This window comes from Gossypium hirsutum, chromosome A09 (assembly GCF_007990345.1).
Source record: "Gossypium hirsutum isolate 1008001.06 chromosome A09, Gossypium_hirsutum_v2.1, whole genome shotgun sequence".
NCBI classification, from domain to species: Eukaryota; Viridiplantae; Streptophyta; class Magnoliopsida; order Malvales; family Malvaceae; genus Gossypium; species Gossypium hirsutum.
In genome coordinates, this window is record NC_053432.1 from 73,753,208 (window position 1) to 73,778,095 (window position 24,888).

Below are 24,888 nucleotides of genomic sequence, written 5' to 3' on the forward strand. Positions count from 1 at the left end.
TAACATTTAATCAAAAATTTAAAAAAAAATGCAAACATTACTAGCAATTAGATAAGTACCAAGAAAATACAAGGGTTTAGGTACCATGGTGAACGTTATTATTGCAAAGAAATGGATTAAGGGAGGTTTTGGGAGTTTCAGTTGGAGGAACGAGGAAAGCCAAAATCAATATACTGATTATGATTACTATTTTTTATTATTTAGCTTAATTATCACACTAAGGTTGACTTTTCTCATTTTTCTTGATTTATTACATCTGCTAATTTGATATGCTATGTCCCTTTCTGTTCTTAATTTACAATTTTATCTAAGATTATTTTCAGATAGTATTCTCATCTTAATGAAGTTTACCATAGTTGGTATGAATTTAGAATTTAAATCTATAAAAATTTGATTTTCACACTAACATTTTTAAATAATATTTCTAAAACTAGCATTACTTAAAATTTCCACCTCCTTATCAAAATTCCAAGACAAAACACATAAGATTGTCCAAAAATACATTGGAACATCAAATCCAGAACCCACAAACAAAATCTCAACAAAATAATATAATAGCAAAAGAACTCAATGGAAATATTTTCCTGGTCTGACATTCAATTTCTTTTAAAGCAGACAGGATAACACCAGCCAGTGTCTACTTGATCTTCTTCTTCGGCCTCAACTGCAACAAGGGAAAGGCATTTTTATTTACTTAATTCAATCTGCAACAAAAAGATAATAGAACCTGCGAGAATACAAACCTGATTGCTGTGACCACACTTCTTCTTGCGGCAGTTCACGGCTCTTGGATGCAGACGAGCATAACACCTAGCAACGCACATTCTCAATTATCAAATAACTTCCACGCACATGCGTCTTTTAAGATAACATGCAATGGGCAGACTACTTATTAGTTCCTTCACTTTGATCTTAAAAATTCTCATTACTCAGAAGAAATCGATCTTGGGATTTCTCAAGCTACATAAGCACGAAACAGAGCATTGATTATCATGTACCACACTAGAAAATCAACTGCCAAGTAAAGTTTAGACCAGTTGACAATGTTGAGAATGGAAATTTGAATTTTGGGAACTAAGATGCCCTCCTTTTCATTCTTTAGCTAAAAAGAGGGTTCAACTTGTAGTCCCATTTATGGTACTACAAAATAGTAAATTGAGATTAATTTATCGCATTCTGAGGATTATGCCATTCATGAAAATCAACAGCCATGAAAAAGTAGCTCAGCTGACAAAGTAGAAAAATGGTTACAATCACTATTAGGAGCTCGTATGACCTCTATCCCATTTCACATCAACAGTAGAGGCTAAGTCAGGTCCCCCTTAGGCCTTAGCAGAATACTAAAAGATGCATACAAAATAAAACAAAGAAAAGTAGCTTACTTGCGGCAAATCATCTTGTCTTGGTTGTATTTGCGAGCCAAAGCCATCAAAGAAGGCTCAATAATTCCACCTCTCAACCTCAGAACAAGATGAAGTGTTGATTCTACGTCGAAAAAAAATAAGAGCCAGAGTCTTTTAAGTATATTAATTAAATAAAAAATGTAGAAAATATCTTCTAATACTCAATAGAGAAACCTTTCTGGATGTTGTAGTCAGCCAAGGTACGGCCATCTTCGAGCTGTTTTCCGGCGAAGATGAGACGTTGTTGGTCCGGTGGGATTCCTGTGTTCGTTAGCTCATAAAAGAATATCAGTTTAAATCAAATTTAAGAAGTTATGATACAGAGAAATACAAAATTGTAGAAGTAAAAAAGACCTTCTTTGTCTTGGATCTCGGCTTTGACGTTGTCAATGGTATCGCTGCTCTCGACCTCGAGAGTTATAGTCTTGCCGGTTAGGGTTTTCACGAATATCTGCATCTTTTCCTCCCTCTCTCTCTTCCTTCACAAGGACAATGAGCGGCTAAAACATTCAGAGGATTTTATACTCATTTTCTAGGGTTTTTGTTGTTGTTGGATGTGAGATGGTATTAGGGCTTTTTCCTCTTTGAGCCCGAAAGAGGAAAAGAAATAAGGTTTTATCTAAAGTAGACAAGCCGAGTGGGCCGTGGATGAACCCAATAGCACAGATAGGATAGGGGCCTGGATAGATGTCCTTACTGGAATATGGAGGATGGGCTATATCAACAGCCAATGAGAAAGAGGAGGTTGATGCTTTTGACTCCCGCAAGTAATGCACGTGTATCATTTACCCGATCAAGGGAGGAATCAGTTGGATATTACTTTGATTTTGAGCTATACAGGAATGAGATGACCCTAATGACAACAATATTATAGTATCTATTCCTACAGTACAATATCAGCATTTGTAAGGGATCCTTACATCTCTTTTTGTCTTGCCTTCATGCTAATCAAAATAGTTTACTTTGTTCAATTTATAAACTCCGTACGTCGTCAAAAGTCAGTGTTTAACCATACACGGATCACCAACATAATCTAAATCAAAATATCCAACCCCATCTTGAGTATCTTCCTGCTCAAAAAATTAATCCAATATCCATTCTATTTTGGATATATTGCAAAATTCATTTCATAACTTGTCAATGATCCTTTCCTAAATCATGCATATACCTACTCACGACCCCAATTGCTAGTGAAATGTCAGGTGCTGTACAAACCATAGCATACATTAAGCTACCGACAACATTTTCATAAAGTATCTTTGGCATTTATTCTCATTCTGCGTCATTCTTTGGCAACATAGGGGCATTAGGCTTAAAATGTGCAACAAGAGGAGTGCTAATAGGTTTTGACTTTTCATTCATGCCAAAACACTTTAGCAATTTTTTCAGATATTGTTTTTAAGTCAAACAAAGCCTCTTCAAGGTTCTATCTCGAGTTATCTCCAAGCCATAATCTTTTTTGCTTCTCCTAGACCTTTGATCTCAAACTTATGTTTCAACCGTGTCTTTAGCTTCTCAATTTCTATTTGACTTTTGGAAGCTAGCAACATATCATCAACATAAAGAAGAAGATACATGATAGAACCATCTTGAAGCTTACGAAAATACACACAATGATCATATTTTCTTCTTGTGTACTTTTCTTTTGTCATAAACTTGTCAAATCATTTATACCACTACCTCGGAGATTACTTTAAGTTGTAAACGTTTTTTCAAGTTTACACACTGATTTTTCTTTTCCAGCAATCTTGAATCCTTCTAGATAAGTCATGTACATTTCCTCTTTCCAATCTCTATATAAAATGTAACGTCCCTTAACCCTATACTGTCGTCGAAACAGGGTTACAAAACATTACCAGTCAGTACAGTCCAATTTCAGTCATTAATTACAATAAATATTCATACTCATCCTAGTTTTAAGATGTCGTCCCTTTAATGGGCCCTCGCGGTCCAATATGGACAGTAAATTCAATTTGGAACTAATTTAGAATCAATACGAATTTTTTTTTATATTTCAAAATTCATACTATATACCGTTGCCAACCATAATTTACTTAGTTCATCAATACTTTTACAACTTAAATGACTCTCATTAAACATCCTAGGTACATACCATTATCAATACTCAACATACTTTACCTCATTGAATTCGGGATCGGCCTGGAATGCTGATTCGACAGTCTAGCCTTAACTTAACCTGCGCACGGAAACAAATCGTACGCTGAGTATACACTCAGTGGTATTTCTATAATCCGAACACTTGATAATATAACAATTAAACTTAAAATCACAATAACAAATATAACTATTCATTTATTTATTTTATAGATAAGTTTCATTTACTTACCATAAAAATTCTATACAAGCCATATAACAAACACAACAACATATTTGCTCAATTCTTTTCATTTGCTTACCGTATAAATTCTTTACAATATATTCACAATTCATTTGTATTCACACTTTACTTCTTAACAATATACCATTTTAATTCATTCTAACATCAATCATCATCCATTTGAACTTCACTCATTTCATGAACCTTTTGGTTCATGTTTTCAATCTCATATCTCAATTTCAATTCTCAATTCAATTTCTCATTTCATTCCAATAACTCAATCAATCAAATTCACCCGATTTATCTTTTCACTTATTTACCCCTATTAATAAGACTCGGACTCTGATAGATACGTGGATTCCTCCCAAACACACTAGAATATCCAACCCAAACACACCAGAATATCCAACCCAAACACACCCGGAATATTATAAATCCTCCATAACACACCAGTATATCATATCCTCCCAAACACACCAATAAGGCATTAAATGCCTCTTCAGATAAACCGAAGTATATAATAACAGAAACATCTTCTCGGCCGAACTACAAATCTCCTTATCACATCATAAATCCAATGGCATGCCATTTGTATCCAATCTGGTCCGATACTGTTAATAGGGTATTCGATTCACTTTCTCAATTTAATAAATCTTTCATCAATATACCATTCTAATAATCACATATATTCACACATTTTCATAATTTCATATATTTTCATTCAATTCAACAAATATATTTCAATTATTCACATTAATTCATAATTCAATACAACTCAATTCACTTTTCAATATCAAGTATTCAATTATCACAAATCTCATATATTCATATCAATTCCCTCATATTCCAATCAATATAATTTTTCAATATAACATTCATTCAATATTCAAATTTTTACATAAATCATATATATAATATATATTTCAATCAATATAAATTCAATCAAAATGATTTCAATCAATATAAATTTGATAAATTCATCACATACCAAAATCAATCCATTTCGATTGTAAAACATCATAATTCTAACACTAACAATTGTCATATGTATATAAATATAACAAATAATGACTGAGTTCGGATTATAGAAATACAAACCATAATTTTCGAGCTAACTCCCGTCGACTTTGTCTTGTCCTTCCTTAGCCGAGATTTTTGGTACCACATTGACTACGAAATTAATACAATTCATAATCATTAATACATTACTAATTTATATCTTGAGTTACAGAATTCTAAATTAAGATCCGTTAATTTTTCTTGAAACTAGACTCACAAATATTCTTACCATAAAATTTTCAGAATTTTTGGTTTAGCCATTAAGTACAGTTTATTCTTTAAATTCACCCCTATTCTGCTATCTGACAGTTTCGACCCTTCTTCACTAAAAGTTAATTATCTCACAGTACAGAACTCGGATAATATTCCCGTTGATTTCTCCTAAAAATAGACTCATTAGGGATTCTAAAAATATAACTTTAACCCTCTAATTATTTTTCTCCAAATTTTGGTGATTTTCCAAATTCAGAACAGGGGAACCCGAATTCATTCTAACCTTGTCTCACAAAATTCATTATATCTCATAATTTACAACTCAATTGCTTAAACCGTTTCTTTTATAAGAAACTAGACTCAATAAAATTTAATTCCATATTTTATTCATCCTCCAATTCAATTTCTACAATTTTTGGTGATTTTTCAAACTTAAACTACTGCTGCTGTCCAAAATAGTCTTAGTGCAAAATGTTGATTTTCTACTTTTAATTTCAATTTAATCCTAACTAAATTCACTTACTTTTCTATTTTAATTCATACTTTATTTCTACTAAATTTTTAACCAAAATTAGACATAATTATCTATTTTTCATCATAAAACCATAATTTCAAAATTCTTTCAATTTAGTCCTTAAAGCATAAAACTTATGAATCACTTTACAATTAATCCTTATTTCATTTCTAACTTGAATTTCTATCAATTTAGCCTTTAATTCATCATTTTACTCAACATGAACAATATTTATAAATCTAATAACTTTCAAAATATCAACTTAATTTCATCAAAACTTTGTTCTAAAGCTTTTAAAACATCAAAATTAAGTAAAAAAGGCTAAATTGACATACCTATTAAAGTTTAAAGCTTCAAAACCTTGATTTTCCCTTTTCTCCCTTTCTTTCTTTCTTTCCTTTCTTTCTCCCCTGTTCTTCTTTGTTTCGTTAGCTTTGTTTTTCTTTTTCATTTCTTTATATTTCATTTATTTCTTTATTTTATTTCTTTATTTTATTATTAAACTATTATAATATTTATTATTTATACATGTTATATTTATTAATACACATGTATTAATTTTTCACCTTACACTTGTCATAACTTTTATTTATTTAATTAATTAATATAAAATAATATTAATATAATATATTTTAATTATTATTATTTTACTTATATAATAAGTAAATACACATGTATAATACATGTGTACCATTTATATTTGTACACATTTAACTTATTTTAACCATACATTTGTCACCCCTTTTTGACTTATTTCTTATTTAGTCCCTTCACTTTTCTTTATTCTATAATTAAACTTTCACACTTAATTCAATTTAATCATTTCCACTAATTACTCTTAATTAAGCTAAATTTACTTAATTAAAGTCTAATTAACCATTCAATTGACTTCGTAAATATTTTAATAAATATTTACGAATCTATTTTTTTAGAAATGGAGACCCGAAAATTCACTTTCCCGATAACCGTAAAATTTGGGTCATTACAATTCTCCCCCCCTTTAATGAATTTCGTCCTCGAATTTTACCTGAAAAGAGGTAGGGGTATAAAAGTCTCACTATTTCTTTCGGTTCCCATATTGCTTCATCAGTATTGTAACTTCACATTGCAATCTAGTATCTCAATCGGTTCTTCTTCTTCATACAATGAATCAATTTAAATTTCAATATCCCTTGTCAAGCTAACATATAAGAGATTTGACCTACATTTTCTAAGCATCACAAATTTTGTGTAGCTTCGGAGGTGAAACCAATCAATTCATTACCGACTAACTCTTTCTATAATTTCAGGTACCCAAGCAGAACGAGAATCTGACCTCTCTTTTTCAATCTCTTCCACTCTTATTCAATTTCACAAATCAAACAGCCTTGTATTTTTATTTTCTCACCATATTCAATCAGATACTGTGAAGTTTTACATTTCAACATATAGAGCTTCATGCAGTGCGGTAAACTATTATTACATACCTCAAACTTCTTATATTTGTTCTAGAGTCAGAATATAAACCACGTATTTCAATCAGAAATAATAAAAATTACCATATCATGAATCTAACGATCTCAAAAACCCATATTTCAGACAGTTATTAAGTAAGAAATTTATTCATACCAGAACAAAATATGCAGACTTCACCATACCTTTGATGATCATTCAAATATCATCTATTTATAGTGAGAGATAAGAGAATACTTATTGAATTAGTATAATACATATGATATTTATTTAATAAAAAACTAGTCTTTTAGTTTAACTAAAAGAAAAGAAAAGGGACAACCCTAATATCTCATATGTGGGGAGTTTGGGTCTCTCCTGTATTGGGGCCAATTACATGTTTTTCTATTTCTGAAATAAATATCTATTTCCTAGAATAAATATTATTATAAATTAATTTAATAAAATAAAATATTTTTTCAATTAAATAATTTTCTCAACCCAACTCTAATGTTGTTAAAATTATAACAACTTTACCGTAAAAGACTTTATGAGAAAATATATTTAATTTCCATATTCAGCGAATTCACCATGACTAATTAACTTAATTTCATTTCGAACTCCAATTATTTAATTAAATAATAATTTAAAAATTTTAAATTAATCCTCAAGTCGTTTCTATACTAATTGAGAAAACGCCTTCATTTCCGAACGTAACTCATTTATCTAACTTTATCATTTCCATCATTTTTTTCCATTTAATTCTTTATGCAGTTCATTTATGATTTTAACAAGCTAGCGGAGGGACAAATTGAACATATATAATTAGGGCACAAATGATATATAATTAAGTTCAAACTTTCCGTCTATTAATTATAAACTTATTTAGTCATGAAGTCATTCCATTATAGTATCATGACTGATCTCTCCTAATTACATACCATTATGAAAGCAACTCAATCAGTGTTCATCCAATGACTTTGTCATAAGTGTGTTACTATAACGACCCGATTTTAGATGGTGTAAAAAAATGATTTTGAAACCCCATTTCCGTAAATTATAAATAGCAAACTTTAGTGGATGGAAAAATGAACACGTAATCTTCATCCCCAAATTGTACACCATTAAAGTAAACAAAAGAGAAGAAAAACTTTAAACACCCAAGCAACATTTGACCACCAATTTTCAAAGGTAACTAAGTTAAATTTTTATAAAAGTTGAATCATGTAAGTTTGATCTAGCTAGCTCATATGTTAATTTGTTCAATTAGTTGATATTTAGCAAGTTTTAATTATAGTGAAATTGATGATTTTGAGCTTAATTTGAAGAAACTAATAGTTAATAAGCTTATATTGTGAAAATGACTAAATTAGAGACCGATTTAAACTAGTTGATGACTTTGTGACATTAGGGACTAAATTAGATAATTTAAAAAATATCATGAAATTTTATTATAAGCAGGAAGTATAAGGTCTCTAATGGAATAATGTGAAATCAGATTTTGATTCGATATTGGATATTGAAAAATACAAATATCTCAGATATAAGGACTAAAATGAATAAAATGTAAAATATGTTTGCTATGATTTTAATCTGATTAGGATGTGAATTGACATCGTTTTATAATTGCAATATCAAAAGTAGTTAAAGATGATATCGGGTGGTCGTGAGAGAAAGGAAAGATAAGAGTCGTAGACGACTGACAAATTCAGTTTGTATTTTCATGATTCGAGTTCAATACATAAATACATATACATATGCATAGATACATATATGTGATTGTTGCAAGTCTACCTATTGAGATAAGCGTATTATTGTTTCATAACTCAGTTTATACATCATGATATTGAATGTCGAGAATGGATTGAATTGCATATATATTAGAAACAAGCATGATATGAATTGGTCAATGATATGTGTTGTGAATTAATGGTGAAACAATATGAGAGCATGATATGTGAATTGGTTTATAAAATGTAATTGGATCATCGATACCCTGTTAAATGTCTGGGCAAAGTCGAATATAGTTGACATTTCATAAGATTAAATTGTGTATGGGATTATACTTTGGTTATATTTTGGTGATGCACTATGTGTCAGTATGATATGATAGTGCTAAGTGCAGATTACTTCTGTCTTTTCAATAATGCACTATGTGCCAATATGATTTGATAGCACTAAGCGAAGATTACTTCAGACTTTCTGATGATGCACAAAGGTACTAAATTGTTCTGTTGGTTGGATGGTTTGTGTATTCATCTTGAGTTTGAGTTTGGTTAATAGGGATTATAAAACATAAACTTGATGACTGATATTAAATTAAATAATTATATGAATAGTGTTGGACCTGGGGCCCTGAATGTAGTATATTTGTTTTTAAACTTGTAATTTTTCGAACAGATTAGTTAATAAAACAAATTCATTGAGTACATTTATATACTTTGTATGATTGACTTCATGTGGTTTTTTGAACGCAAAGCAAAGTAGAAGAAAATGTTGATTATTGGTTGTCTAATGTTTAAACTATATTAAATGGTGTTACGTGGTCGGATTGTAATACAGAAAGACATATTATATTAGTAGACAAATCTAAACATGTCATTAGTCTAATCAGAAATGTGCAAACCACTTGAAAGATTAATATGTCGTCTATCAAGTCCAATTGAAGAGATGCTTTGTCTTGGGCATCGGAGCGGATGATTCCCAGAAGATAAATACATAGATATGATTAACTGGACTAATAGTACATCAAACTGAACCTAAGAAAAATATATCTTGAATCTGTTTAAGGATTTTTCACTTGTGACATTTATAGTGTGGCATACCTAAATCCTGAGTGGATGGTGTATTGGGTGTATGGCATCTACAGTATGTAGCATCATCCATAATAGTGAAATTCATAGTTCGAGACAAGGGTAAATGATATCATCTCTTTAGCATTACATGGTTGATGAAAAGTAAATGTGGTCACAGGTCGTTCGTCTTTATGATGAATGATTTTATTATTATTTGATAGTAATTGACTTTTGATTAAGGAAGATGTAATGGTTACCATGAGATAATAGGATCATATTGGGAGAATGAATATTATTCTAGATAGATTAAAGATATCCTATGAGGGTAACATACTTATGACAAGATCATTGGACGAACACTAATCGAGTTACTTTCGTAATGGTATGACATTGGGGAAAACTCAATCAAGATACTATAGTGGAATGACTTCGTGACGAAATAAGTTTATAATTAATAGGCGAAAAGATGAAACTTAATTATAAATTAATTAAGCTTGAATTGTATATATCCAATCGGTCTCTCTACTAGCTTGTTGAAACTGAAAAGGAATTGCATTTTGAATTAAATGAACAAAAATGAATAGAAATGGTGAAAATGGAGAAATGAGAAATCATTTAGAAATAATTATGGTTTCTCCAAAATGAAAATAAAAATAGAAAAATGAAATCATTTGGAAATGAATATGGTTTTTCCAAAATGAAAATGAAAATGATCTAAAAAATGAATTTATGTTTTTCGAATTAAATGAAGTTCAAAAATAAAAATAAACCATTTGTTCATAGTGAACCGTTGAACAAAGAAATATTAAATATATTTTTTCATAAATTCCTTTATGGTAAAGTCGTTATGATTTTAACGGAATTAGAATTATGTTGAGAAAATTATTTAATTGGAAATATATTAAATTTTATTTTGGGAAATAGAAAAATAAAAAACAAATATCTGGTTGGATCGAATTATAAAGAATTAGGTTAAAAGCCCGGGAAGTACTTGTAATTAGATCTGATATAGGAAAGACTTGAAAGCCCCTCATGTTTAACAAGAGTTCATTTTTAATCCAATACTTATAATTATAGTTAGACTAGGAGTTCATTTTTCTAGTCGAAATAAGCTTCTACAATTTAACAAGAGTTCTACCTTCTCTCCCTATAAATATATGACACCGATAGGGCTATTAACACAACTTTCAGATATCGTTATTTTGCCCGCAAATAGAGAAACTTTTATTCTTTAAGAATTAAATATATTTTCCGAAATAACAATTCTGCAGGTTTCTATTTGAGAAGGGATTTTTTTTTCAAACTAAAGAAAAGAAAATTATTTCTGGTTCTGTGTTTGGTTCGATTCGTTCGAGCACACACTTGGTACGAGAATAGCGAAGAAGATCATTTGGTTGAAAGCTAGGAATGACAAGGATCTGTCTATCCAAAAACACATGTGCAAATTCGGTCTAGTGTTTATTGCTATAAATATCACAAACCGGGTCTATTTTTAAAATTTTTATTTTCAGTTGTGCAAGAAAATCATTTTTGAACCATATTTTTTCCAAAAATGGTACAATATATGTATGTATATAAAATGTATCAAATGACAACATGTGAAAGATCATACAAACCATTTTAAATAAGCCTTGAGGGCCGATATGGTAATAAAATGAATCTATAGATTCGAGAAACAACGAGATAATGAAATGAATAGGTAGTATGAAATGAAATGGAGATGGATATGGATATGTTATGTGGTTATAATACATGGCTTGAAATGTGTGTAAAAACTTGGTTAAATGGATTAGTACAGAAATTTGATTCTTGAGACTTAAATGGTTAAATTAGATCATGTGTTGTTGTATACTTAACATGATAATGTTGTTGCTTTATTATCTTGAATCATGAAAGTATCAGTGAGCTTTATCACTCAGTGTATGGTTTGTTTATTCAGTGTGTAGGTATTAGTAGATCTCAAAGGCTTAAGGAGTAATCCAGATCCAAACCACAACCTTCAACATAGTAATGTTTGTATAGTTCCTTTATATTTTGAAATATGACATGTACCTAAGGTTAAATAAGTTTTATAATGTAAATGGTCATTTCGAAATCTTGGATCGGTAAATGTTAATTTGAGGTTAACCATATGAGTTGTTAAAGTAAAATGGTTGTATTATGAAAATGAACATATATGAGTTGAGATGTGGTGTATTGTCAATCTGGTATATTGAATAGCAATGTTAGTTAAATGTTGACATGTGAATAGTGTGAAGGATATATGATGATGTTTAAATGGTGGAAATAGACCAATAGTCACTTGATTAGGTTGTTGTGAATTGGTGTTTAATGGTTGTTTTGAAAATAATGGGTCACTTCGCACGTGCACATAAACACAAAAATAAAAATTGTAAAAACTATTTTAAAGTTTTGTTTTAACTACAAATATACATTGTCAGTTGTAATATTTGTAGTGTCAATGGGATACTCGAGTATCCCAAAGTTCGAACCCAAAGGATTGACAAGTGGGTAAATACATTTATTAAGTTAATTACAAGTTAAGCAATTACTGGTCTAATCGAGTCAGAAATTATTAGTGCAAGTCCAAATAAAATTGTTTATAAACTAAAATTAAACTATTAATTAAACTAACTAAGCTAAACTTTATTCCTAATATTTTAGATAATGTAAATGATTAAACGATGGTCGATTTATTAGTTGAGTGCCAATTAAACTAATGAACCTATACTAGTTATATTGGTTGTCACTCTTAGTTAGGAATCTCCTCTTAGTCTCATCCTAGACTAAAAGATATCACCTAAGATTACCTCTCAATCTCACCTAGGCATATAGATTACTTTTCGTTCTCACTACTTGACATGATTATATCGAACTATCTAAAGATAAACTCTCCTCTCAATCTCGTTTATCTAGGTATTTCACTAGAGGCATCAATTCTAACATATTAAGCATTTCTGTATAATCTAACAACTAATCAATCAAAAATAGACATTGACTTAACTTAAGCTAACAAACAATCAATCAACCAACCATCTAACAAATTTAGCACATACTGAAACTCAAATTCCTAACAAGCATTTTATCAAACATATTGTAAGCATAAGATGAAAACAAAGGGTTCAAGAAAATGCTCATTCAATTTATGAATTTTCATTGATGCTCAAGAGTTTATCCATCATTGTTTACAAAATCTTTAACAATAAAGAAGAAAGTAAATAACAAAATTAAAATCTAACCTAAAAAGAAAAGAAAGAACCTAAACTAAAAATAAAAAGAAAAATAAAAGAAAAAAAACTTAACCCTAACCTAAAACCGAGGGAAAAGATGACAAAAAAACTTAAGCAAAAGAGTTCCCTTTTCATTCAACCAAGACTAACTTTATATGGTTGATTTCAACCCTAATTTTTAGACAAAATGCCTCTAAACACCTAATTTTGATTGGTGTAGATGTTGGACAAAAACTTTCCAAGCACCTTATAGAGAAATATGGCATAATGTTTAATTTTAACACATAGGGTGGTTGGTTAGATGCATGCATGGTTTCCATCTGATTTTGGTTAACCGTCAATTCTATACGTGGAAATGGTCAAAATAAGAATTCTATATATGGAAATAGTCACAATAAGAATTTTATATATGGGAACTCGACTTTCCTTTCAAATATAATATTAAATATAATTCTTTATTTTGAAATCTAAATTAGATGTAATGTTAGATACATATTTAAGATGTCAAAATTATAAATATATTTTGTATCTATATATTTGTTACATTTGATTCTAAATTTTATTAAAATTTAAGACTTTTTCTCACAGGTAAATAAAATTTTATTATTTGCATCTCCATTTTTTAAAAGTTTTGTTTCGAAATTTTATAAATTTATTTATTTACCTAAAATTCGAATAGAAGTTACCATATATATCATTGTGTCGCATGAAAATTTCATCCAAATTTCCTTCAATTTTAATGAAATAATAACGAAATATTTGATGGATTTCTAAAACACAAATTTTGTTTGTGAAAAAAGTTGAGGTATTTAGGTCATAAATAAAAATCTACACCACGGTCAATAACTAGCTAACGTTCTATTATTTATATATATTATTTTTATTATAATTTCTACAGGTGAAGCTAGAACAATCTTTTAGATGGCTGAATGAAATTTTAATTTTTTATAGTCTGTATCTTTATAATTTTTAAAGAATTAAATCGAATTTTTATAATTTTAAGGGGGTAAAGTACAATTTTACCTTTACTAGTTTAAAATTTTTAAAAAATTTAAAGGCTTAAATAACAATTTTACATTTTAAGAGGGGTTGAGGTCCATGCCAGCCCCCTCTAAATTAGTCACAGTATACACGTATATATATAACATCTATAGTCCAAAATTGACTATTAAATTACATTTAAAATTAAATTAATATGCTATGAAAAGTTTTTGATATATTACACTAAAATTCATCACAGAAAACTGATGATTTCTCTAATTTATGATTTGTGGAATATATTTTAAGAGTTACTATATGTATACTTTTGATTATTATAAATCTAAATTTAAATTAGTAATTTTTATATTTTTTATTCCTAGACGATAAATTTCATAATTGTAAAGTGAAACACACAATATTATTATAAGAATCAGGTAAATAAATTTAATTTTTAAACACAATATTATTTCTTTACCATCATGAATAAATAGATGTTTTAAGGTTAACCAAATCCAAATGGTGAATTATATTGCCATAATTAACAAAGATTACCATCATTTATATACAAAATCTTTGACAAGTGGATTTCGTTACCTATTATGGATATGCCTTAGTGTTCTTTGAGTCTCCAAATGATTTAGCCTTGAAACTCCCCATTTTGCCTTGTACTCACTCACTATATAAAGGCCTTATTCGCCACTCGTTTCAAGCAACCCAATTCTTTCCTTTACCCTCCGTTAGAAACAGTTGGAGACCAAGAGAGAGAGAGCACTAGTTGGCAAACAATCAGAAACTGTTAAGTTGCAAAACTAGCAATAGCAATGACAAGAAAGAAGGTTAAGCTTGCTTGGATAGAAAATAGCAGTGCCCGAAAAGCAAGCCTGGGGAAAAGGAGGCAAGGGCTGGTGAAGAAAGTGACGGAGCTGACCACTTTATGTGGTGTAGAAGGTGGCATTGTAATATACAGTCGAAACGAAGAGGAGCCAATAGTGTGGCTGTCACGTGAAGAGGTGGAACGACTGCTACGGAAGTTCAATGAAGTTCCCGAGGTAGAACGCATGAAGAGATCGATGAACTTGGAGACCTACTACAAAGAGATGATTTCCAAGTCGCAAGACAAACTCAGGAAGCAAAACAGGAAAAACAAGGAAATGAAGGTGGGGCAGCTCATGCTTCAAGTCGAACAAGGCAAGATGCCAGATGACTTTAACGTTAATGAACTGCATGACATGATTTGGTATGGGGAAACAATGAGGGCAGACATAAGGAAACTTATGGAATTTTATGAACAATTTCCTTCTTCATCTGTTGGTCTCACTCAAGGAGATGCTCCTTTACCACCACCACCACCCCAAGGCCGTGCACCTGCAGTCGGTCAAACTATTGGCATTGCTAATGCAGGTGTTGGAGACAAAGACACCTCTGAGTATTTTCCCAGGGAGGATCGGTTAAACTCCAATACTAACACCAATTATATTAGAGGTGAAGCTAGCAGCAGCATACGGAGGGAGATGGGCTTAACATATCATAACCTCTTTGCTGCTGCTACCGGGGATCACTTGAAGTTGCCAGGATCATCTCTTGGCGGCGTTGGCAACTCAAGTCTCCAGCAGCCAAGACCCTCTCATGGTGGCAGCTCAAGAACTGCACCTGAGCCGGGGCTGACAGGATTCTCTTACGGCGGCAGCTCGAGTGCTGCTATAGAACCGAGGTCGTCAATGCCTCCATTTGGTTATGATAGCTCCTCAAGTGTTCGTACTGCTAACCCGGAACTGCCACCATTTGAGCCTCTTAGAGACGATCTGCTTAAAGGCGACAATATTGGGCCTTTCGACAATGATATGGGACCGGGACATTACCCGTTAGGACCACTGGAAAGCAGTTCTCCTGCAAGTGATTTTGGAGGGAACCCTTCAAGGTTTTTTGGTGGTGAAAGCAGCAGCCATGGCGCCGCAGGCAGTCGTGAAACTGGACCATTTGATGACAAAAACTAATCCACCACCTTTTCGCCATAAAATAAAGTTTCTTTTGTGTCTTGTTGATTTATCAGCAATAAGTCGCGATATTGGTAAAGTCACAGAGTATTGCCTAAATTGTTAGTGTTTCTTTCTGTCTATTTTTCTAATTTAGTAGTTAAATTTTTGCGAGATAATTATTATGATCTAATAAAAAAATAGTGTTTTTCTGAAACGTATAAAAGAAGAGTGGTTAAAGTTGTTTATTGACACTTTTAATGATCGATGTTCAAATTTTATTAATGTAATTCCCTAATTGCTTTGTAACCAAAAAGAAAAGTATATGTTGTTGCCTTTAGTTCTTTATTGAAAGAGCATATAAATACTTTTAAAGTAAAGTGAAATTAAAATATCACTCACGTCATTTAATTGTAAAGTTACGGGAATTTTAAATTGAACGATCATATTTTAAAAAAAATAAACTCCATAGCTTACGTGGATTATAAATTGATTGCTCATTCCATACTATAGCTGCATCATAAAAAATCTCCACAAGCAATTAAGAAAAAGTACAAACTATTTTAGTCATTCAATTATTAAAAATTATAAAATAATTATTCAATTATTCAATTTTGTTTTTTTAGTCACAAGTAGCTAGTAGGCTAACGGTGATAGCTTTTCAAATCGACATAATAACAATTGTAACCCTCAACATTTATACTGTCGAAACCCCTTTTTTATTTTGAAAACAATGGGATCGTCTTTTTGGAACCGAGTGTGGAGTTGCCACCAATATTTTGATTTAGGTGTGATTGGACCACCTATAAAATGCTTTGTTTAACCAAAAAAAAATTTGGTTTAGGTAAAAAATAAAAATAAAAAAACGGGTTCGAGAGTCGGTTACGTATGAGGAAGGGTTAGCACCCTCATTACGCCCAAAAATTGGTACCAAATTGATTTGATGCTGTCCTTGAAAAATTTAAAAGAAAAGATTTTCCGAAGTATATAAAAAATGTTTGAATAGCTCAAATTGGAGATCAAAAATCTTTCGTTCCAAAGATATGCGATTTCATACCCAGTACGATTGGATACGATCCCTTATACCTTTAAGATGCGATCAATTTTCGACTTTTGAAAAATTAAAAATTATAAAAGAGGTTATCCAAATATTTGGTTCTCCGGGAAGGTCATACCCAGTACGATTGAGCACGACTTTCCCAAATTCCCCAAACACTAGATATTGCCTTATTTCAAAATTTTGAACAACAAAAACTTAGAAATTCGCTTAAAAACATGTTTATTCATTTTAAAATTGATGAAATATTTAATGCATTGTAAAAAAAACATATGAAACAATATACTCAAAATACAATAAACCTTATCTAACAATCATTCTAGGTATATATAAGTTGACACATTTGCATAAAACTTGGGATATACATTTATAATATAAAATAATATACAAAGTCAATTTATGAAACCTTTATATACAAATAAACATTGGGTATAATTATTGAAAAAAATAAAATTAATAATGTAAGAAAAATGAAGTAAATATATAAGTTATATAAGTAACAAAATATACATATGAAAAAAACATAAGGATAATATGAAATATAATAAATTATATGATTTAAAAGAGTTCTTAAAAATATTATACACATAAATAATTCTAAAAGAGGATATATGTACATAAAAAAATATTTACATAAAGTTATATGAAAATAATAACATATACCATAGTAAAAGTAATTGAAAATATGCCATATACGTGTAAAAATGTTAGAAATAATTATATGTCAAAATAACTTTTAATTAAAATATGAATTATAAGGTTAACTCAGTTTTATTATAAATTATATACATAATAAAAAAACAATTAATCACAAATTTATTAAAATCTATATATATAAAGATTCAAAGCTTTAATAATAGATGCAAATTAAATATAAATACAAAATATATGTTTAATAATAATTTAAATAATTCAAAATATGTGAGATTTTCCTTTTGAATAAGAAAGATATGTGAATAAATCTAAAAAAATTATATGTATAAAAATATTTATGTTTAAAGATATATTTAAATTATACGTATAGAACATGTGATTTCATTTTAGAAAACAAATACATATATATCATGTGGACCAAAAAATAGTTAAATATATGCATAATAATTTAATGTTAATAATATTCATGGATCATAAATCCAATTATTATGATGTATATACATGTATAATAACACATAAAACATTACATAAAATAATATACAACAATATGGAAATTCAAGTACCCCAAATTACAACAAATAAGTAACCAACAATACAAATAATACCATTAATATTAACATTACAAATAATATAAACAGAAATAAATAAAAATGAAAACAAAACAAGAATGAATATACAACATTAATAAAAAGACTGAAAATATATAAGTGAATAAACCCAAATTTATAACATAAATCTAATAAAATACTTAATCAAAATCAAAGTAAAATAAAAAGAAAATTTACAAAATAAGTAAAACTATTAAAGGAGACACATATATAACACACATGAATTTACAGGGATCAATATTGAAATAATCCCTGATCTTGAAACATTGTGTTGAAATATGGACTAAAATATAAAAGTATTTCAAATTTTAGGGAAAGAAAATAAAGTAAATTAAATGCAGATGGGAGCAGATTGCGCCGCAGTACAAGGAGGAGGGACCTGCCGCGCAAATGAACCATTCTAGGCGCAAAGGCACCAATTCGGGGCTCCAAGCGGGTTAACACGCGGACCTTGTCCCCCCTTATGCGACATCGTTTAGTTTTGGCTGCTACACTCCCCCTTTTTAATCGTTTTTTAACCTAAACTTAACTCCTTCCCCTTTTTGAAGTAAATCATGCTATCAGCCCCTTTATTTTAGGGTTTCCTTTAGCCTACCGCCTCCAACAATAGAATTTCCAGAATCCAGAAACCATTTTTGCAGCCTCAAGATTACCCCTCATACTTCGATCTCAGCGAAGCAAAGAAGAACCCGTAGCAAATTTTGAAAAAGTAAGGTCCCCTTTCATTTCTTTTTTATTTTAAAATACAATATCGAAAGATTGAGGAAAAATGAAAAGATTCAACGAAAAAAAAACTAAAAGCCAGTAAAAAAAATTGAAAATCACCTTCATAAACTTGCTTTCGAAAATCTTTTTTCAGAATTTAGTGTGCATATGTAGATGTATATTCTCTGTGTGTCAAAAATCTGGAGTACAAGACGAGGCTTTTTATAGCCTAGATTTACAGAATAAAGGAAAAAAAAAAATCTTATTTTCATCGCTGTCATCTTCTGTAAATTCTGTTATCACTCTTCTTGTGTATTCTTTGCAGGAACGGCTGTACGGAGGAACCTGGTGACGTGGAGGCTGAGCGCAAGGGTCTCTCGTGTGTGAGACCAACCCTGGTGCCGTTCTAGCTTGTTCCAGAATCTTCTGGCATTCACCAGAGGCTGAAACCATTTTTGGGCCTCGATTTTGGGCTACATTTAGGGATAGAATTGGGTTTTAAAATTTGTTGGGTTATGAATTATTTTGGTACATGTAAAGGAACATTATTGGGCTATTTAGTCTCTAGTTTTTATTTATTTATTTGGGTTTATTATTTGCAAATAAATTAATTGGGCCCGGGCAAAATTGGTTGACTACAACTGTCCCTCTTTGCTTATTGACGTGTAACGGGAGTAGAGCAAAGACTTCAAAAGAACCGATTTGGCTCGGTCTTGTTAACTTTCAGCTTTTTTGGTGCTTCTCTTTTCCAAACACCTTTAAGATGAGGTTGATAGATTAAATCTACTCCATTGTCGATACATGAAGATAAGATTTACCATTTTCAATCGGCTCCACTGCCACTTTATAGAGATAAGATCTTCAATCTTTAATATGCTCCCTTGTATTTGCGGAGATCTGCTTCACTGCAAACTTAAGGGGATAAAATCTTCAATTCTCAGTCTGCTTCCTTGCTACCTCAAGAAGATAAGACTCATTCTTCAACCTGCTCTCTTGCTACCTCAGAGTGATGAGGTTCGTGGTAAAATTTACTCCATGCCAATACATGGAAATAAGATTTATTATCTGCGAAAATTTGTTTCGCTACAACTTTAGGGAAATAAAATCTTCAATTCTTAGTCTGCTTCCTTGCTACCTCGAGAAGATAAGACTCATTCTTCAACCTGCTCTCCTGCTACTTCAGAGAGATAAGGCTTAGTAGTAAAATCTGCTCAATTGCTGAAACATGAAGATAAAATTCACCATTTGCGAAGATCTGCTCCGCTGCAACTTCAGGGAGATAAAATCTTCAATTCTTAGTATGCTTCCTTGCTACCTCAGGAAGATAAGACTCATTCTTCAACCCGCTTTCTTGCTACTTCAGAGAGATAAGGCTTGGTAGTAAAATCTGCTCCATTGCCGATACATGGAGATAAGATTCACCATTTGTGAATATCTGCTCCGCTACAACTTTAGGGAGATAAAATCTTCAATTCTCAGTCTACTTCCTTTGCTACCTTAGGAAGATAAGACTCATTCTTCAACCTGCTCTTCTGCTACTTCAGAGAGATAAGGCTTGGTAGTAAAATTTACTCCATTGCCAATACATGGGGATAAGATTCACCATCTGCAAAGATCTACTCCCTGCAACTTCAGGGAGATAAAATCTTCAATCTTTACCAATATTGCTACATTGCCCTCCGGGGAACCTATCCTGTAGACTCCATTTTATATGCACATGCTTATGCCAAATAATTAGGATCCTATGATCGAAATGAATCAAGTGCTCCTAACTAAATGTGATGCTTATGTCAAATAATTAGAGTGCTATGATCGAAATTAATCAAATACTCCTAACTAAATGATATATGTAGAAATGAAGATGATTCCATTTTAACAATTTGGGGCATCGTCACCCATTGTTCATTAATATGCCGTTACTGACACCTTTGCTCAACCATCATCTTGACAGAGTATCCCAAAGAAAAACCTATCATGTCTGGCGAGCTTGCCCCATTGTAATTCCCACGTCCCTTCTAATATTTTTTTTGAGACAAAACTTTGCAACTCATGGTTGAATTTTCCTCTTATCAATTTGCTAACTCACTCCTCAGGTGTTGTAGCCAAATGTGCATTTTTATTCTTTGTATGAATACAAAATGTCATTTCTTTTTCCTCGAGAAAATACTATCATCATTTGAATAGAGACCTCAAAAAGGCGATTTATCCAAATTTATCCTTGAACTTGGGCTTATTCTAAACAATTATCTCACTTCAGATTCTTGCATTATCTAGAAACTCCTAGAGTAATATGCAAAACTTCTATTGTGAAAACATCACTAGTTCATTCATCATTATGTCAATGCAACATGCTTGCAATCAAATCGTGGTCATGAACAAGAATGGAAATTAATCTTGAATTCAAAGTAAATTATCAAAAAGAACAACAATGGCCATTAATTTGGGAATGTATATCTTGAAAAAAAAAAGGATAAAGATGACCACTTTACTGAAAATGAATATCAAGTACCCTTGTTATCGCAACCTGAGCTTCTCTGTACAAACTTCTTGAAGACCAACTCAAACTCAACATGTGTTTAAGAGATCAGAAGTACTTTGTCAATGTCCCAAGATGCAACATATTCCCTTCATGGTTAATTTAAGTATATCAAGTTCACAGCCTCCTCACTTTGGATCCGTATCTGAGCTGCCCTTTTCGAGTTTTCAACTCAAATCCCCTTTGGTCACAAGGCACCCTTTACGGGTTTTCACCTTGACCTCTCCTTTTTCTCTTTTTCTTTATTTTTTAATATTGGGTCTTAAAGCACCCTTTGCGGGTTTTCACTTTGGCCTTTTTCATTTTTATTTGGGTCTCAAAGTGCCCTTTACGGGTTTTCACTTTAGCCTCCTTTTTTTTTGAAAGTCTCAAAATGCCCTTTGCGGGTTTTCACTTTGACTTCCCTTGTCAAGTGTAGTACCTTTTGACTGCATCCGAGTTCACTGCATTAGATAAATTTCTTCCATCCATTTTGGCCAGTATTAATGCACCACCAGAGAAAGCTTTCTTCACCACATAGGGCCCCTCCCAATTCGGCAACCATTTACCTCTGAAATCTTTTTATAAGGGAAAAATCTTCTTCAAAACCAAATCTCCCTCATGCAACTCTCTTGGGCGAACCTTCTTGTCATAAGCCCGCATCATTCTTTTTTGATACATCTGTCCATGCTGAATAACTTTTAGCCTCTTTTCCTCAATCAAGTTCAACTGATTATAACGAGACTGTATTCATTTTGCTTCATCTAACTTTAATTCTGACAAAACTCGAAGAAAAGGTATTTCCACTTTAATGGGCAGAACTGCTTCCATTCCATATACCAATAAGAACGGTGTTGCCCCAGTAGAAGTTCTGACAGATGTTCGATAAGCATAAAGAGCAAATGGAAACTTTTCATGCCAATCTTTGTAAGTTTCGGTCATTTTCCCCACAATTTTCTTGATATTTTTGTTAGCTGCTTCCACTACCCCATTCATCTTCGGATGATATGGTGACGAGTTGTGATGTCTGATTTTAAACTGACTACAGACCTCTGCTATTGTACTATTGTTCAAATTTAGTGCATTATCAGATATGATTTTCTCAGGCATTCCGTATCAACATATAATTTCCTTCTTTAAGAATCTACTGACTGCTGATTTAGTTACATTGGCGTACGAAGCAGCTTCCACCCATTTGGTAAAATAATCAATGACCACAAAAATGAAACGATGCCCATTTGAAGCCTTTGGTGAAATTGGCCCTATGACATCCATGTCCCACATGGAAAATGGCCATGGGGAAGTCATAACATGCAAGGGCGAAGGAGGTACGTGAATCTTATCACCATAAATTTGATATTTATGACATTTCTTAGCATAATTGATGCAGTTCCCTTCCATGGTAGACCAATAATATCCAAACCGCATAATTTTTCTAGCCATTGTGAATCCATTGGCGTACGTTCCACAAACCCCTTCGTGTACCTCTTCCAAGATTTTCTTGGACTCAACGGCATCCACACGTCTCAACGTTCTTTTGTCATTCTCCGTGGCTTGATCTGGATACTCACGATTTCTCACATACCGCAATATATCCTGATACCAAGGATGATCATCTCTTTCTTCTTCCTCTATATTATAACAATAAGATGGGGCCTCATAAATACTCATCTGAATAGGCTTCACATCCTCTTGTCGGCTTACTTTGATCATGGAAGCCAAAGTAGCCAAAGCATCTGCCATCTAGTTTTCTTCGTACGAGAGATAATTGAAAGTAATATCATCAAACTCCTCAACTAACCCCAACACCGGCCTTCTATAATTGATTAGCTTAGAATCTCTTATTTCTCATTCACCTCGAAGTTGATAAATTACCAATGTAGAATCTCCATATACTTCCAACAATTTGATCCTGCATTCTATAGCTGCTCTGAGCCCCATGATACATGCTTCATATTCTGCCATATTATTTGTACAATCAAAATCCAATTTACATGTGAATGGATAATGGTCTCCGTCTGGGGATACCAGAACTGCTCCAACTCCATTACCCACAGCATTTGAGGCTCTGTCAAAATTCAATTTCCAAAAGTGCCCTTTTGTATTGCCTTCTTCAGCAGCTACTACATACACTATCTCTTTATTGGGGAAGTCAAAATTCAAGGGCTCATAATCTTCTTAGGCTTGACTGGCCAGAAAATCTGCTATTGCACTCCCCTTTATCGCCTTTTGATTCGTGTAGATTATGTCAAATTCAGAAAGCAAAAATTGCCACCTAGCCATCTTCCATTCAAGGCATTTGACTCCATCATATACTTTAAATGATCCAGTTTTGAAATTAGCCAGGTTGTATGATACAACATATATTACCTCAATCTTCGTGCTGTCCAAACCAAAGCGCAACATAATTTTTCAATTGGCGAATATCTCAACTCACACTCAGTGAATTTCTTTCTGAGGTAATATATCGCCTTTTTCCTTTCTTCCTGATTCGTCATGTTGACCAAGCACACGTCCCATTGAATTACCAAACACGGTCAAATACAATATCAACGGCCTGTCTGAACTTGGGGGTGATAACACTGGAGGACTTGACAAATATTCTTTAATTTTATCAAAAGCCTTTTGACATTTATCCCATTCCCTTGGGTTATGCTTTTTAAGAAGACGGAATATAGGGTCACACTTCTCCGTTAATTGAGAAATAAACCGCGCAATGTAATTTAATCTTCCAAGGAAACCCCGAACTTCTTTTTGGGTACGTGGTGAAGACAACTCCTGTATAGCTCGAACCTTATTTGAATCAATCTCAATTCCTTTCTCACTGACCACAAAGCCCAATAGCTTTCCGGATCTAGCCCCAAAAGTACACTTTGTTGGATTAAGCTTTAACTGAAATTACCTCAATCTCATAAACAACTTTCTCAACACCTAGATATGGTCCTTTTCAGTTTGAGATTTGGCTATCATATCATCAACATATACTTCGATTTTTTTGTGCATCATATCATGAAATAAAGTCACCATGGCTCTCTAATATGTTACTCCAGCATTCTTCAATCCAAATGGCATCACATTGTAACAAAACGTGCCTCACAAGGTTATAAAAGTAGTCTTTCCCATGTCCTCAGGATGCATCTTGATCTGATTATACCCCGAAAAACCATCCATAAAGGAAAACAACGAGTAACCAGCCATATTATCCACTAGTGTATCAATGTGAGGCAAAGAGAAGTTGTCCTTTGGGCTCGCTTTATTTAAATCTCTATAATCTACACACATTCGCACTTTGCCATCTTTCTTGGGAACTGGCACCACATTAGCTACCCATTCTGAGTACTTGATCACCTGAAGAAATCTCGCATCAAACTGCTTTTTAACTTATTCCTTGATCTTTAAGACAATATCTGGC

General features: G+C 31.9%; 2 protein-coding genes and 1 long non-coding RNA gene across 3 annotated transcripts; 2 read left to right on the forward strand and 1 right to left on the reverse strand.

Annotated features, from left to right (window-relative positions):
- Positions 1 to 436: 436 nt before the first annotated feature.
- Positions 437 to 2,092, reverse strand: LOC107896337 (ubiquitin-60S ribosomal protein L40). Its single transcript, XM_016821494.2, has 5 exons — positions 1,758 to 2,092; positions 1,578 to 1,664; positions 1,383 to 1,485; positions 744 to 810; positions 437 to 664 (listed from the first exon to the last, which is right to left on the reverse strand). The coding sequence occupies exons 1-5, from the start codon at positions 1,858 to 1,860 to the stop codon at positions 638 to 640; spliced, it is 387 nt and encodes a 128-aa protein (XP_016676983.2). The 5' UTR covers positions 1,861 to 2,092; the 3' UTR covers positions 437 to 637.
- Positions 2,093 to 14,785: 12,693 nt separating this feature from the next.
- Positions 14,786 to 15,958, forward strand: LOC107895417 (MADS-box protein JOINTLESS). Its single transcript, XM_016820701.2, has one exon. It carries the CDS (start codon positions 14,786 to 14,788, stop codon positions 15,956 to 15,958), a length of 1,173 nt encoding a protein of 390 aa, XP_016676190.2.
- Positions 15,959 to 18,388: 2,430 nt separating this feature from the next.
- On the forward strand, positions 18,389 to 19,681 carry LOC107896339 (uncharacterized). The gene is made up of 2 exons (XR_001683697.2): positions 18,389 to 18,965; positions 19,287 to 19,681. It is a non-coding gene; the product is annotated as an uncharacterized lncRNA (long non-coding RNA).
- Positions 19,682 to 24,888: the final 5,207 nt, after the last annotated feature.